The 17,166-nt window shown below is 38.2% G+C and overlaps 1 protein-coding gene across 1 annotated transcript; it reads left to right on the top strand.

Annotated features, from left to right (window-relative positions):
- The first annotated feature begins 3,332 nt into the window (after positions 1-3,332).
- On the top strand, positions 3,333-4,455 carry LOC114269408 (germin-like protein subfamily T member 2). Its single transcript, XM_028210717.2, has one exon. It carries the CDS (start codon positions 3,603-3,605, stop codon positions 4,242-4,244), a length of 642 nt encoding a protein of 213 aa, XP_028066518.2. The 5' UTR covers positions 3,333-3,602; the 3' UTR covers positions 4,245-4,455.
- Positions 4,456-17,166: the final 12,711 nt, after the last annotated feature.

Consider the following 17,166-nt stretch of genomic DNA (forward strand, 5'->3'; position numbering starts at 1 on the left):
TTTTCTACCATTTAACAAGATTACCCATTTGCCCTTTGGAGATATTTGTTCGGACAGACTAAATAACGAAAGATTGTAATGAAATGGATTATTACTCTTGGAGTAAATACTCTCTTGACTATTTAGTTAAAAATTGTGTGTATTTGAATATTAGTTCGACTTTCATTTTTTTTTAACCAAACAATGAAATATAAATCTATTAAATTTCAAATCTAATCCCACATCTCAATCTCATAATACATACACAGCGTATTTTGTTAAGTCATAATCTTTTCTCAAATCTCCTTCCCCTCTAAATTTTCCCTTTTTTCTTGCTCTTTGACACATACACAGACTCAGGGGTTGTTTGGAGTGCCTTAAATAAGTACACTTTTTGTCTTTTTAGACTAAAAAGTTGAGGAAAAAAATATGGATGTTTGGATTAACTTTTTGACTTTTTATGGAAAAATGTGTATTAAAAAATTATATAAATAAGTGTATAGGGGAATAAAATGATGAATAGGCCGTACGGCTGGCAGCCTAAAGGGTAGCGCGGCAGAGGACTTTGGAATAGATTCATTCTCTACTTTTCGGGCATAAATTGGTCGGTTCTGTTCGGTCCATAGGGGGCCCACCACGGGTCCCGTTTTACAAATCGAAACCGTTGAATGTGTAGAAGTCGTCGAGTACTATATGTTTGTAAAAAATCACATTGATTGGATATCAATAGGTATCTGATCGTGTTAGTTTTTTTTGTTAACTATTAACTATAACACCATCTATTTTTATACAAAACTGATTTGATCATATATTTAGTGATATCCGATAGACGTAATTTTTTACAGGCATATAGTACTAGACGAGTTCTACATATTAACGGTTTAGATTATCAAAACGGGACTCATGATGGGCCCCCACAGGCCAACTCTACCATTCAATTTAATGAATATTTTACTCCCTATTTTTTTTCCTCCGGTCACTGACAGGCCCGTCACGCCAATACCTTGTTAATTATATTTTTTTTTGATTTGTATTAATATGTGAAAAATATTTTTTTAATATTTTTTTGATAAATAATGATAATTTTTTAACTTTTTAAATTTTTTGGGAGTTCTCAAACCAGCCCTTAGTCAAGACGCATGTACACACACAAAACAAAAAAAAAAAAAAAAAAACAAATATTAGTCCCTTTTTGATAAATGGATGTGATTGACAATACCATTAGGCTCCCATGGCTCCACAGGTTTCAATGTTCGATGGAGATTTCTTGTTTGATAGTTGATGGTATAATATCTAGCTCTACCTCTAAATCTAACGGTAAGAAACGGTGATAGAATCATTTTATTAGAGGAAAGAGAAAATCTAAGTTGATATAAGTTGTAATGATAAAAAAATATATAATTTTATTAAATTTAACAAAGCATATAATACTTGATAGAGTTGAGTGATAAAAAATGATTCACGTTGCTATCTCACTTAATTGGGATACAAGACTTAATTTTGTTTGATTTACTCTGGTAGTATTAATATTGTTAATTTTGAAGAGACTAAGTTAATTCTGTGATCACAGAATTAATCACATCACTCCATCTAATTATCAAAAATAATTTTCTTTCTCTTATCTTAATGTTTGTTTGAGCAAATTGTATTGGATGAGACTAACATTGCAAGACTTTTAATTCTGGAATCATCGATCCCGCTGAATTATTTATTCTGTTTCATATTTGGATTGACAAAATTTTATTAATTTTATAATTTAGACAATTAGTTTGAATATCTTTTTAATCCCTTATTTTATATCTCATCTTTTTTGAGATTCAATAAGCTTGCTTGTTTTTATTTTTCAAAAAATACTTTTCAGAAAATTCTACTTTCTTATTTTTTGTATTTTTTTGTTTTTACTGATTTTTTTAAATATTTTAAGCAATTTTTTTACTTTTTAAACACACCTAACATAAATACACCTAAAAAGTAAAAAAATTGTAAATTTTTTTTTTTAAAAATTCACTAAATACCAAAAATATAAAAAAAATACAAGAATTCAGTACATTTTTTGTATTTATATGTATTTATTAATTTTTTAAAATATTTTTTCATAAATTTTTTACGTTTTAGATACAATTGATTAAGATGCATCTAAAAAAGTAAGAAAAATGTTTAAAATTTTAAAAATATCCACTAAAAACAAAAGAATACGAAAACCAAAAAACTCAATTTTCAAAAAACTTAATCCAGAAAACTCAAATCAAACACACTGAATAGTCTTTCATATGGAAATATCATGCACAAGTAGATGACTATTAATCCAAACTCTAACCTAATGTAAAATTATATTTTGTTGAATTATTAATTCAATTTTAGGTCGTATCTATCCCAGAACTCAAGACCTAAAGAAACATAGTACTACAAATATATATAATCCTAATCTTTACCTTATGTATTTGGGTAATGTTAGGCTTACCAAATTTTTTACCAAATAAATAGTTAAATGTCTCACATTCCACACTCATATGAGACATTTGATCATTCATTTGATAGAAAATTTGAGACTTATAGTATTTTTCTATATATTTCGATACTTTAATCCCATGACATCATCAATTCCCAACAGTACCAAAAAATCTATTCCCATAATTAAGGGTTGAGCTTTAATGGGCTTGTCAGGTACACCATGAATCCTGTTTTAATAATTTGAACTATTCATTTTAAAGAATTTTTCTCGTATATCATCCATGAAAATTAGTTGAATTCGATAACTATAATATTTTTATTTGTAATTATTTTCATATATGATATATATAAAAAGTATTAAAAAGTACACAATTTAAATTATTAAAACAGAATCCATAATCACCTTACAAGCCTCTCAAGTTTAAGCCCATATGAAATGGAGAAGAGGGTTCTGTCATTGCTCAAACCCATTGGTAAACGAACTCCAACAAAATGAAACGTAATTATCATGTTATACTTTGTCACAAACAAACTAATCTCCCACCAATCTTCGTTTATCATTCCTCAGTTTATCCATAGTCTCTGAAATGTGAATAGTAATATATAATCAAATTTATAACGGTGTGAATTGAGATATTATATACACAAAGATAAAAGGGTGTGTGAAAATAGAATTTTTCATATATCAATTATGAAAATTGTAATATTTTCATTTGTAATTGTTTTCATAAATGATATATACAATTTTTTTTTTTTTTTTTTTTTTTTTTTTTTTTTGTAAAATACAGAGTTTAAGTTATTAAAAGGAGATTCATAGCCCTCACAAGCCTCTCATTTTTTTTTATTATTTATTTATTTATTTATTTTTTTAATGGAACAAAAAAGAAAAAAACTCCAAGTTGGCGTAGAGGGTTTTGTCATTGTTCACAACCATAACTTGGTGTCATTTATGAAAACAATTAATCCCAACCAATCACCTACCAACCTTCCTTTATTATCTATTATTCCTCAATTTATCCATGAGCGACTTTTCTTTGCACCAGAAAGTTTCAACCTCGTAAAAAACACACACCACGCACACAAACAGACGCCATGTGCCTTCCAAAAAACCTCCTTTAAAATCACCCCCAACACAACATTAAACAACAACACAACAGTATAAAAAATTAGCCATGATTACCCTCTTCTTGATTGTCTTGTTGGTTTCACCCATACCCTTCTCTTCTGCTGATCCCGACCAGTTACAGGACTTCTGTATTGCAGACTTGGAAGCTAAACCTTCCATCAATGGCTTCCCCTGCAAACCCGCCTCCAAAGTGACCTCTGACGACTTCTTCTTCGACGGTCTGAGCAAAGAAGGAAGCACAGGAAACATATTCGGATCAAATGTCACAGCAGCAAATGTTCTTGCATTTCCCGGGCTCAACACGCTGGGACTATCGATGAACCGGGTTGACTTCGCTCCAGGAGCAGTCAACCCACCTCATGTTCACCCCCGCTCGACGGAGTTGGTTTTGGTGGTCCAAGGGCAGCTACTTGTAGGGTTTGTGACGACTGGGTTTGTTTATCATTCCAAGGTTGTGAGTGCTGGGGAGATTTTCGTGATTCCGAGAGGGCTTGTGCATTTTCAGAAGAATGTTGGGAAGGGAAAGGCCATGTCTTTTGCGGTTTTCAATAGTCAGTTGTCGGGAGTGGTGGTCCTACCATTGACTCTCTTCGGTTCTACACCGCCGATTCCTGATGATGTGCTGACTAAAGGTTTCCAAGTAGATGAAGAAGTTGTGAAAGCCATAAAATCCAAGTTTGGCAACTAGGCTATTTTTTTGGATAAGTTGGTGTGTATTTTTATCAATAAGTAGGTGATTTGTGGGGATGATTCTTTCTTTTGTTGTTGCCTTTGCTCTTTTGATTTGATTGTGTTGTATCACAATTGTATTTTCCTTTTTCTTTTTCTTTTTTCTACTTCTTTATTTTATGTTTGTATTCAATATGGAATAATACATGCAAGGTCAAATTCTTCTCTAACTAGTCTACTCATGATTCCAAATTTTGTAGATTAGATTGACCAAACAAACAAAAACAAAAAATGGAAAAAGTTTGCCCATTGACCAAACAAACAAAAACAAAAATGAAAAAAGATTGCCCACCGACTACCTGTTTAGACTTTACTAGCTATGTCTTTTTATGACATCCAGCTAATATGAGATCTAGAAATAGAAACTCTGGCTTGGTTTGAAACGTGGGTTACTTTCTTCACTTTTTAATTTTTTTTTTATTTTAGTTTGAGATTAAAATTTTTTATTTGAGATAAATTTTTTGATTTTTTTTTTTAATTTTTATGATAGAAAAAATAAAATAATTATAATTTAAATATAATATTTTATCATATTGTGTTAAAAAATTTATTTTGTCTATCTGTAATTATTTTAACCCTAATCCGTCCCAACCCATTATGGCAAACAAGGGCTCTATTGATCCTAAGGAAAATTATGAAGAAGGTGAGTAATTGAGATTTAATTGGTACTATTCACTGAACTTTACGCTGAATAATAGGTTTGTTTCTGCGTTGCCTTAATTATATACTAATAAATAGTTGAAGGAGATGCGTCTTAAATTTTTATGACTTATAATTCATGTCATAGAAATTCTTTAAGCACACAAATGTCATTATATAACATGTCTTCAAAGTTTATTGTCACTTATGACATAATTTTTGCATATCATAAATCATTACACTTTTTACAGTATAATTTTGCATGTCATAAAAAGTTATTTTTAATATACTCATGAAATATTTTGTATGCTATATATAATTTTTTATGAATTTTTTTTACATGACAAAAATTATTATACTTTTTACGATATAATTTTACACATCGTAGAATTTTCTTTTATTTAAAATATATGCACATTATATTGTTTGTATATCTCCTAGTTTTATACAATTCTTTACATCATTACAAATTTATTTCTTACTCTTCAAGTCCAAACAAAATTATAAATTAATTTCTAATAAGAATAAAATAATACGTCTCATATATATATGCATCCTTAAAAAGAAAAGGGCAAATTATATATACCTTCTTCGAGGTTTAGTTAAATTACAGATATCTCCTGAGGTTTTGAAAATTACGCATACCTCCCTGAGGTTTATATTTTCATAACAAATTGTCTCCTGAGATTTATATTTTCATAACAATTTGCCTCTTAATTTATTATGCAAATAGTACCTTCAGGGAGGTATCTGTAATTTTTCAAACCTCAGGAAGGTATCTGTAATTTTGCTAAACCTCGAGAGGGGTATATATAATTTGCCCAAAAGAAAATGTAGACATGTCTAGTGCTTTTGATAGGCTGAAGGATATACTATTTGGAGCTTTTGATAAGTTCCACGTGAAAACAAAACTCTCTTTATCATACAGCCCAACAGCAAAAATCAACATGAGCAAAAGTTTTAGTGGCCAGATTGTCCACCTCTGCTTGTATCATCTTCACTTCATAAGTGTCCCTTACAGGGTGCCACGCAATTACGGTTCTCTAGCTGTCTTCAATTCTTTATTGTTCAAACTAGCTCAGTGTAGCTTCCTGTTCGGTGTCTGCGGTGTTCACAACTCCCATTTCTTGACTTGGTTTTCCTATGCATGTGCTCTCTAGCAGTTTCTCTTTCTCCTCTGCTTCATTTCCATCTGGTTTTACTCTGGTTTCTTCTTTTTTATCTGGTTAATCACTTAGCTATCTAGTATTATCAGTTGATCTGTTCAGGTTGAACCACCCGATTTGTAAATCTCCCTGATCATGTTCATCAAAGAACTGCAGGTTGTCCAAATCCTCTTTGAGGTCGGCCAAATCGTCTAACCCTTGGCTCAGGCCCTCTTCCCTGACCACATTAATGCCTACCGAGATTGGTAGCCTACCGAGATTGGTAACACCACTTCAGGCTTGGTTTGACCAGTTGACACAATATAGTAACTCGAGTCATACACCATCTCAGATAAGTTGCCAGGACACTTCGACAACAGATTAATACCTTCCTTCAAGATCGACTCCCCTTTCATTATAAGTTTCTTCACCACAAGCTTGGATTGAGGTTGGGACGTGTCCATCATGCACAGATTTGCACCTTTAGGAATGAACAACATCGATTTTGGTAGGTGGGAGGGAGTAATGTATACGCTAGGGTCGTAGGAGGTGGCCAGTGTATGGATAAGGTTAAGGTTTTGAGGTGGGGGGACTTGATTATGGGTTGGGAGTGGATTGGTGGTTACATTTGGTTAATGATGTAGAGTGATAACCTTGTTGTCAATGAGATCTTGAATCTCATGACGCAATTGAAAGCACTGGTCGGTGTCATGACCATGCTGATATTGAAAAACATAGTATTTTGCGGGGTTATGCTTGGGTGGAAGAGGGTCAGGCAACGGTCGAGGTTCCAAGGGTTCTAGGTGCCCTTTCTTGACTAACACCTGCATGGCTTTGGAAAGGGTCATGTACAGTTGGTTAAAAGTCCTCTGGGGTCAGGTAGGGTTGGATGATGTTTGTGAGCCTGTGTTGGCGAAGGGGTCAGTCGTCTTGGTTGTGGTGATAACACTTACATTCGATGGCCTCACAGTTGTGCTACCACTAGTAGCATTAGAACTGCGAATAAATGGCCTCTTGGCTAGCTCCTTCTCCTCAGTAATAATTCTCTGTTTCATAGCTCATCAATTTGCACCCCTATTTCATAGAGCTCTATGAATGTAAATAGAGGTAAGACAATCATCTTTTGCAGTAGCTTGCCATGCAGATTCCGGACAACTATTTTGTTTTGGTCCTTCTCAGAAGGCCTCGTGGTCATCATCGAGGCTTTAGCTCTTCGTCTTGTCAAAAATTCAGAGAAACCGTCCTTCGGCTCTTGGCGTTTTGCCTCGAGATCATGTGATGTAACTTCAATCTGTATATTGTAAGAGTACTGAGCAATGAAGGCCTCGGCCATCTCTTTTCAATTCTGCTTGACGGAGTCTTTCAACTTAGCATACCAAATGGCTACTATACCTGACATGGTGCGACCAAAGAAAGACAGCTTCTGAAGTCTAGTTAAGGCCATCGGCCGCAAGACATCAAAAAACAGTTGTAAGTGAACCATCGGATCCCTGGAACCGTCAAAACGGTCAATGTGCGGCATCTTAAATGGATCAGGTAATGTAACTGTAGAATCGGTGTACCCATCCTCTATGTCTGGAATGGATTTGACCCCTTGCGCTCTCTTGAACAACTTTTCCAGTTTATTGACCTTGAGTGCAGTTGGATTAACTTAGAACTCGAACGAAGCCTCAGTCTGATAAACCGGGGCTTTGGAGGCTTGTACTGGGACTGGCTCTGCTAGATTGCCCTGGTTTTCTTGAACATTGGCAGTATGACCGGTGGCTCCGAGTGCTGGGATAGCCGCGGTAGGTATATGGGATGCGGAGGCTGCAGCTGACTGTGGTTATCGTTGTTGTAGTCTGGTTATAACCTCAGCCTGACGAGTCGTAACCTCGGCCTGACGGGTCGCATCGCGTTGTAGTGTCTCAACTGTTTGCTGTAACTGAAGTGTTAATTCCTCCATATCGGCTAGGGGATACTGTGCCATGGGAATGAGTGATTGTCTTTGAGCTGAGCTAGAAGTAGACAATTGTTCTTGACCTGGACTAAACCCAAATACGTTGAGGGGTGACTGCTGTAAGAAATGAATAGGTGAACTCTGTTTGATTCTCCTTTTCCTTATAACCGGTGGTAGTAAGGTAAACATAGGTTGTCCCTGAACAAGATCCTTGGCCTTACATAGTCTTCCGAGTTGGGTCCAGAGTACTTGGGGGATATTAGAACCTTCTGAAGCTATGGTTTTAAACTACCTAGCAAAAAAAGAAATAAAGCAAAAGAGCAACAATTAGAAACCGTACAGTGTCTCAGCTAAAGACGTTTTATCAACACAGATATGATCAAAGCTGTAGGACTACACTTCACACTGAATCTTGCCTCAAAATAGATACCAATTTTGCAACTGCTATGTACATTCCTGTACAGTTTCACTATGAAGCACATACCAATTAAAAGAGAGCCAAAACACCCCTATAGGGTTACCCTGTCCTAGTTTTGTCATGAACTAGGTTTCACTATTGCAATTAAGTGGTTTCACGCAATCCTACATTCGGGTGAGTATCCTATTTTAGTTCGGAACAGTCACTAAGGATTTACTATATGTAGCTAGGCCGAATGGTCAAAAGGGGTAACCCAGCAAGACTACCTAATACACCTCTCACACCTAACACTGAGAAATGAAAGGAAGATCAAACGGTACAGTGGTAGTCTAGATCTAAGGGCTGTGTTTCCAACATGGCAGAGCCCACAACTGGTTAGCCTTTTGTCAAGCTTTTGGGCAAGCCTTCGGAAAACCGTCTACGAATAGCAAAAAAAAAAAAAAAAACATAGGGACTTATGCCCACCAATACAAATGCAATGCAAAGAACATATAAGTATAGATAAAATTTCACATCATGAAGTTCGAGTCAAGTTCTCTTCTTTTTCCAGTAGAGTCGCCATAAACTGTAGCTTGACTTTTCATGTTTCTTTCGGATATGATAGCCCTACAATTCGGACTACCCTAATTCTAAATCTGATTTCACAAGTACAATGTAAAATAGATAAACACAAAAGAGTCCAAATCCGGAAAATCTTTTGAAAAATTGATTTTGAATCAAAATGCCAAAAATGAACTGCTTTGCCAGATATAGAGTCGCCACCTAAATATTTTTGAAAAATTTAGGAAACCCATGACTCGTGCCAAAGACTACGTGTTCGTCATCACCAAAGTGTCTCGGCACGAGAACTTAGGTACGAGAGGGGAATGTCATGAATTGAGTACCCCGCTTGCCCGATCAAAGATCGGCTTTTACTAATCATGACGTGATTCTTATTTACATTATATGCTCTTGTTCCGATTATTAGACTAACTTTACTATGTGTTGCACACAAGTATTGACTAACTTGCAAAAATTGGAACTCTTTGATTTCATGTATATTTTTGAAAACTGTTTCGAATAGGTATCACTTGAAAAAGTGGTCTCATATGTACATTACTCAAATTAACTCAATTCAAGCAATTAGCCATCATTCACAGGCATTTAAGCAGATATAGCATTTAAGCACTTAGTCTCATGGAAAGCATGCTAGATATGACAACAATCACACTCATGCGATATGCTAAAGCAATAAAATGCTCACCTAGTACTACGAGGCGAGCCAAAAGAAACGAAAGTGTTAGAAAACATGCATGCCCCTGACTATGCAAATGACTAGTGCAACATATGCAATATGAAACTTTAAATAGGCTCGGCTATTAACATAGCATGTGAATCAACTTGATAGCATGTAGTTTGAGCACGTTTTCAAAAAAGTATTTAAACGACAATGCTTTGTTAGAATGATATGCTCAGCCTCATGCATGCAAGACGAGTGGATGCAAACATGGGAAATGTTAAAAGAAACATGATGTTCTAAACTACCCATTATATGTAAGTAAATAAAAGGGAGAAAGACATAGGGCTGGAAGGCATACACATTATTACATTTTTGCTCTCGCGGAGGAGGGTCTGAATGGATTCCCTAGCTAATTACTATGAATTAACTAATCTATTACAATCCAAATGAAATAAATTAACTATGCTAGTTAATTATTATAACACCATAAATTAACTAACTACTTCAGCTAATTAATTAAGTACAACACAAAGCTAACTAGCTATTCTAACTAAACTAACTAATTAGTTACAAGTCTACTTCTTTAAGTACAACATACTACTATTACAACACTATTTTAACAGATCTCGAGAATCGAGGAATGGCTCATGCATGGATGTGGATTTCCACCTGAAAATGCTCTCCATTTTATTGCACTGATTTTTCACCTCAGTTTCTTCTCCGTTCTACAGGAAACAGTACGCTGCCTTGTTGGAAAAAGTGGCATGCAGGCCAGAAGTAGTGGTCGGCCGACCACTAATAGTGGCATGCTGCCCAGGTAAAGGTGGCTTGTCGGCCACTAATGTTGGATTTCTCTTGCTGCAACTAAAAATAAACAGAGCACAATCAGAGCATTTTCAGAGGATGTTTGTCCACCCTACCCATCCTTACCATCGAACAGCTCAAAGGAGCGGTAGGCTCAATTCGCAAGCCATCAATCGACGCAAATTCATTGCTTGATGACTTATGAACCAAGGGATACAATTTTAATAAATGGTAAGGAAACACCAACAAAACCTCATCTCTATTATGGATTGATCAAGGGAAGGGGTTGATATTGACTCTTGAACCGTTTTCATCACTAATAAGTATAAAACGACTCAAGACTCAATAGGTTCAATTGACGTCTGATTGAACCCAAACCATTTTATTATCTCGCTTCATTTTAACCCCAATTTTATTACTCCATTTTAATTACCTTGCTTTCATTAGTTAATTAAGTCCAATAATGAGCTTTAAGTCCACTATTAGAGAGAAGTGTCAAACCAATTGTTGTTTTAGGCATGAGAGGGAGATCATGCCGTTGGTAATGAACCCCCAAAGGGATTAAACCATTAAGCACAATATCACCCTTCAAGCTTAAACAACACTCCTTTTGGAGCAACTCTCAAAACAAAGAGAAAAGGCCAAGAAAGGAGGGAGATTGTAGAGATGCTTAGAGGTGAATACAAGTATGAAAAGTAAGAAATAAATGCTATCAATTCAAATAGGTTGGTGGCTAAGGCCTAAATCACCAAGCCTATGAGGACCATTATACTACAAACATGCAATACAAAGAATAAATGAAACTAACACATAAAATTAGTCCTAAATTAGCTCAAAATAGTGCTATAATTAAAGTAAAAATGGCTAAAAGAGTAGGCTAAAAACATGGAGCAATTAAGCTAATAAATAAGCACAAGGAGGGGAGGCTACCCCCTCCATTTTTGGGACTTCAAAACAAGATTTTTAGCCTTTGCAAAACTCTAAAAACTTGTGGTAAAAAGTTCAAAAAAAGTTGATAAAAAGGTAGGAAACACAAGGGTAAAAGCCTATGAAACAAGGTTCAAAGAAGGGTGATCCACCCCTCTACCTTTAATGGCTTTAAACCACAAGTATCAGCCTAAAAATATAGGTGATAAACATCTCAAAAGTAGCAAGAAAAGATGAGAAAGAGAAGGTACAAAAGAACTAGAATGTATACTTCTTGAAGAGGAATGATCTCTTAAACTTCCAAACCACTAATTTCACACTCTCAAGTGCTAAAATGCAAGCTTAAGCACCTCAGCAAAGATCCCTCAAGGTTTGGTTTAGAGTGTCTAGGCAAAGGTTATGTAAGTTGCAAGGAAGAGAGAAATATTTTTCAAAACTTTTGCCCTCTAAAATTTTCTAACCCTAAAAAAATGAGAGGGAGTCATCTATATATAGATATATATGAGACGACCTCAAAAATATCTATACAAACACAGCTGGTGCAGTGCATGCATCTGTGGAGCCAGCTGGCACAGTTGGCAAAAAGATCTAAAAATTTATACAAGTGGGCGGCAGGCCACATTAGTGGGTCTGCAGGTCTCTAGATGCACAGGCCTGAAAAACTATTGTTTTGGTCCAAAACAAAATACAAGGTTTGTAGGTTCAAAACTGAGGTTTCCTGCTGAGGAAATCAAGGATTTGACAAGCGTACACATTCAACATGAAGTGATCAATCAGTGGCGAAAAACCTTGGCTACACGCTATGAGGGCTGTTCCCTCAGCCCTACATTAGCTACTGCGATTCCTAACTGAGTTCTAGACTATGGATGTGAAAGGAGACCAAGCATAGACGAAAAATTGCTCCATGGCAGCAATGAAGTACGCTTGCGCTATTAGAGAAATAGAGATGGTAGAAGTAGAAGACGAAGACCGGGAGGACTTGGACAATGTCAGCAAAGAACTTGTTGACAAGAGCCAGGAACCCTCGAAAAAGGTCCAGGTATAAGAAGGGGACGAAAAACGATTCTTCCTCATCGGTTCGGGCTTATCCGAGGAAGAAGAAAGAAAATTGGAAGCTTTCTTAAGAGAAAACATAGAGATGTTCGCCTGGACACCATATGAGACGCCAAAAATTAGCTCCGAGGTCACTGGCCATAAGTTTAACATAGAAAAGTCGGCCAAACCTGTGGTCCGGAGAGCCAGGTGACCAACCTTGGTCTATGTACAAGTAGTTGAAGAGGAAGTAGAGAAGCTACTGGGGGCCTGGGCAATTTGAGAAGTAAACTACCTGACGTAGTTGTCCAACATTGTGGTAGTTAAGAAGAAGAATGGTAAGTGGAGAGTTTGTGTGGACTTTACAAGCCTGAATAAGGCTTGCCCAAAGGATTACTTTCTTTTGCCAAAGATAGACCAGCTTATGGATGGCACATTTGGCTATGAAAGAATGAGCTTCATTGATGCATACCGAGGCTATCACTAGATAGCCATGTATGCTCCAGATGAGGAGAAGACAACATTCATCACTCCAAAAGAACTCTACTGCTATAAAGTGATGTCCTTTGGACTGAAGAATGCAAGGGCAACATATCAGTGGTTAGTAACAAAGATATTCAAACATCTGATTAGGAAGACCGTGGAAGTCCACATCGACGACATGGTCGTGAAGAGCAGGGAACCTTCAGCTCATCTAGCCGACCTAAAGGTTGTTTTTGATATTGTGGGAGCCGAATAAATGGCAAGATCAGAAGGTGCATACCTTAAAAGACTGATATTAATCAGCTGTATCCTACGAGAATGGGAACCCGAATACAATACATATACCGAATAAGTGTAGATCCTTAGAGCCGAATAAGAGAAAGGACAATGATTAAAAAGTAGGCCCTGACCCCGAGGAACAAAAGGAACAGGTATAAATACAGGAACAATGGATTGAGAAAGGTATGTAAGAATCACTTCACTTAACTTAGTAAAGAAGCTATCCTGAGTGTTTGAACTGACTTGTCCGTCGGAGTGCTAATTCCGACACCCCCGACCAGAGTGTTTGTATCTTTTCAGGTGACTACCTGAAGATCACTAGTGTCTCCCAGGATTTGAAGAGTATTTCCAAACCTCTTTCCCCATAATTGGCGCCGTCTATGGGAATACTCAAATACATCCATGGCAGGCGTGACTGAAGATCCTCCGATAGCCACTGACGAGACCACACAGAGAGATGACCTCACTCTAGCAAATATGCTCGGAAAGAAAACCATCGCTGCAAGACGCGCCTTGAACTTCGACTCACCAACGACTTCAGCGCAAGAGACAATGCGAGCGATCATGGAACAAACAAAGCAGAATGAATAAAGGCTGGAGAACATGATCGCTGAAAATGAACATCTCCGTCAAGATTTGGCCCTGGAAGTAGCAAAATCCAGAGAAGCCGTGCGCCAAGATCCCGAACAACCTCTGAGGGCAGGTGGACAACGATCTCGAGCCCGACCAAAGGAGACCGATAGCGACTCCAACTCATCACCCACGGAGCTCAACAAGAAGGGACTATTCGAAACTTCCAGCTCCTCCGAAAAGAGTCTACATACAAGGAACAAGCGCAGAAAAAGCAGTTCAGACGAAGAAGACCAGCCCTGCCCAAGAAGTTCAAAGCTCCGTCATTCACTCTTTACGACGGAAAATCAGACCCCACTGATCATATCCGTCACTACAAGCAGGCCATGACATTGCATGCAGACAATGAAGCCCTCATGTGTCGAATATTCCCCAGCAGCCTGGGGCCATTAGCTGTCAGGTGGTATTACAAGCTGGAGCCAGCTTCGATCAAAAGCTTCCATCAATTACAGAAATCCTTCAGGGCCAAGTTCATCACCAACAAGGTACAGCCGAAATAGGCGAACTCTCTCTGGGCTATGCAGATCCAGTCAGGAGAAACGCTTAGAGCATATTCGGCACGCTATTGGGAGTGCTTTAACCTCGTCGACGATGCTTGCAACGACTCCATGGCCATCACCGCCTTCAAAATGGGACTACATCCCGACAGTGCTCTTCGTAGTTCCTTGACCAGAAGACCCCCCAAAACAGTCTGGGCAGTGATGAAGAAAGTTGAAGAGTATTGCAAAGTGGAAGATGATGCCTTGAGAATAAAAGCCGGACAAATGTCCACCAAAATGGCCCCCTTAGAAAGTGCTAAACCAATAAGTTTCGTGCCACCTCTGAGCCCTGAGCCACGGCAACGCGCTAAACGAGACAAAAGGCAGGATTCTCGCCGATCAAGCGATCAATGTTCTCACCGGACGAATGAACAACTGCAGGTCGACAGCAGGCGCTTGAGGCGTGCTGACAAGAAGTACACAGAGTTGTTAGAACCAATCACTGCAATAATGACCAAAGTCTAACACCTTCCATTCTTCAAATGGCTGTCAAAGATGGTGAGGCCACCCGACACACAAAGAAGGGATAGGCGGTGCGAGTATCACAAAGATCACAGCCACGAAACCGAGAGCTGTTACGCATTAAAGGATCACCTGGAAGAACTGGTGCAAGACGGCCGACTGCAACAGTACATGAGAAAGGGAAAGCCAATCCAGGCATTAGCCTTGAGGCAGGACTCACCTCCACTTGGCGTGATCCATATAATCTACAGCCTGCCTGTGTCCCCAACCGTGCACACAATTCAATCGCATCCAATCCCCCAAAAGTAACGTATTCTGATCGAATGGCCTAGAGAAGCTCCGACAATTACTTTCAATAACTCCGATCTTAGCGGCACAACTGCCTCCCACATCGATCCGTTGGTCATCAAATTACGCGTAAAACGGTTCACCATTGAATGTATTCTCATAGACCCAGGGAGTACTTCAGAAGTTATGTATTACAAAACTTTCATCAAACTCGGCTTCAACGAGTCAGATCTGTCTCCGGTGCCTCACCCATTGTTCGGCTTTAATACGAATCCTGAGTACCCGTCAGGAAAGATCATACTACCTGTTTGAGCGGGCTACAGAATGGTCGAAGTAGAATTCCTGGTCGTAAAGCTCCCTTCGCCGTATAATGTTATCATGGGGCGAACCTGGTGTAGACGGGCCCACGTGAGGCCTTCGTGCTACAGTTTGGACTCAATTTGTCACGGTCCTTAATCTGAACCAAAGAGTCTAAATTCGGCAAATCGTTTTGAGAAAACAGATTTTGAAAAAGAAGTGCTAAACATGGACTATTTTTCCAGATACAGAGTCACCACCTAAATATTTTGTATGGGGGAATTTAGGAAACCCTGACTCGGTGCCAAAGGCCACATGTCCGTCATCACCAAAGTTGCCTCGGCTCGGGAGCTTAGGTACGATTGGGGAAGGTCAGCTATGAGCACCCCCTCTCGCCCGATCCGTAGATCGGCCTCTACTAACCGTGATATTGTTTTTGAAAACGTTATGTGTTCTTATTCCGGTTATTAGCCTAGAATTACTATGTCATGCGCATAGCAAACAAGTATAGACCAAATCGCCTAGGTTGGAACGAAACATTGCATATCCATTTGTTCGGAAAACAATTTGAAATTTGCTACTTGTAAGTAGGCTAAAAAACACGAATTTCAATGAGTTGTTCCAACTCAAACAATCCAACCTTCACCCACAGGCATTCAAGCAGTTTATATCACATAAGCATCTAGCCACATGGTAAGCATGCTGTCATGTCAACATCCACACGCATGCGGTATGCTAAAGTATAAATACTTACATAGTACTCCAAGCCAAAACAGGGAACTCGTTAGCAATCAATGTATGATCCAAGTCCATGTTAAGTGCCTAATGCAACGCATACAAAATGTCACTAGAATAGGCTCGGCTAATCTAGAAGTGGCATGTGAAATGCACCAACATCATGTATTCAAGTTAGATTTGAAATACTAATGCAGTTAGCATGATGCGCCGAGCCCAGTGCATGCAATACTGATGAATGATGCATGCATGCATAGCATAAGGTATGCTAAATTAAACATGACCTATTACTAACCATCAAAGCAGGTAAGTAAAAGGGAGAAAGAAGTGGGGGTTGGAAGACATGCTCACACTCACCCGCACTTATTACAAATTTGCCCTCGCTTGGAGGGACCGAAAGAATAATACAAATTAACTAACTCGCAAGCTATTTAATTATTACAAATCACCAAATTAATTAACAAATTAACTAAGCTAAGAAAAGCAATAAAAAAGGGGCCTCGGGAAGAGGGTCCAATGCACGCATGCACGGGTCTTTCTCGGAAGTCCAGTGCCATGTACAAGCCGCCTCTGTTTTCCCTGCTCTGCTTCTCTGAAGACTGCCAAAGTCTTAGGATGTGCTCACTGGATGTTGGGGAATGCCACCGGCTGGAGGGAATCATCATCGGCTGTGATTTGGTGTTGATCGGCCAAAAATGAATCCATCGGCCACAGATGGATTGCCGGTCGGCACTCTGTGCAGTCGATCGGCAAAAAGTTCCTGCAGAATCGGTTTGATAGCAGCAGAGGACAGAGCTTTGCATGGCAATGCAATTCAAGCAATGTATGCACCAACCATATCCCTTATCATGTTTATGACTCAAAGGGACATGGTCCTCGATTCTCGGGCCACCAATCACGCATTTCGATGCATGATGGCCCAAAGAATCGAGTGTGCAACTTCAATTTCAAATGTAATGCAATGCAAATAAACAAGCAAAGGGGCTCAACCTCTATCATACTCAACTCAAGAGGTATAGCATGCATGTTAATGCAATGCAATCCT

This window comes from Camellia sinensis, chromosome 15 (assembly GCF_055761805.1).
Source record: "Camellia sinensis isolate YWXY chromosome 15, ASM5576180v1, whole genome shotgun sequence".
Lineage (NCBI taxonomy): Eukaryota > Viridiplantae > Streptophyta > Magnoliopsida > Ericales > Theaceae > Camellia > Camellia sinensis.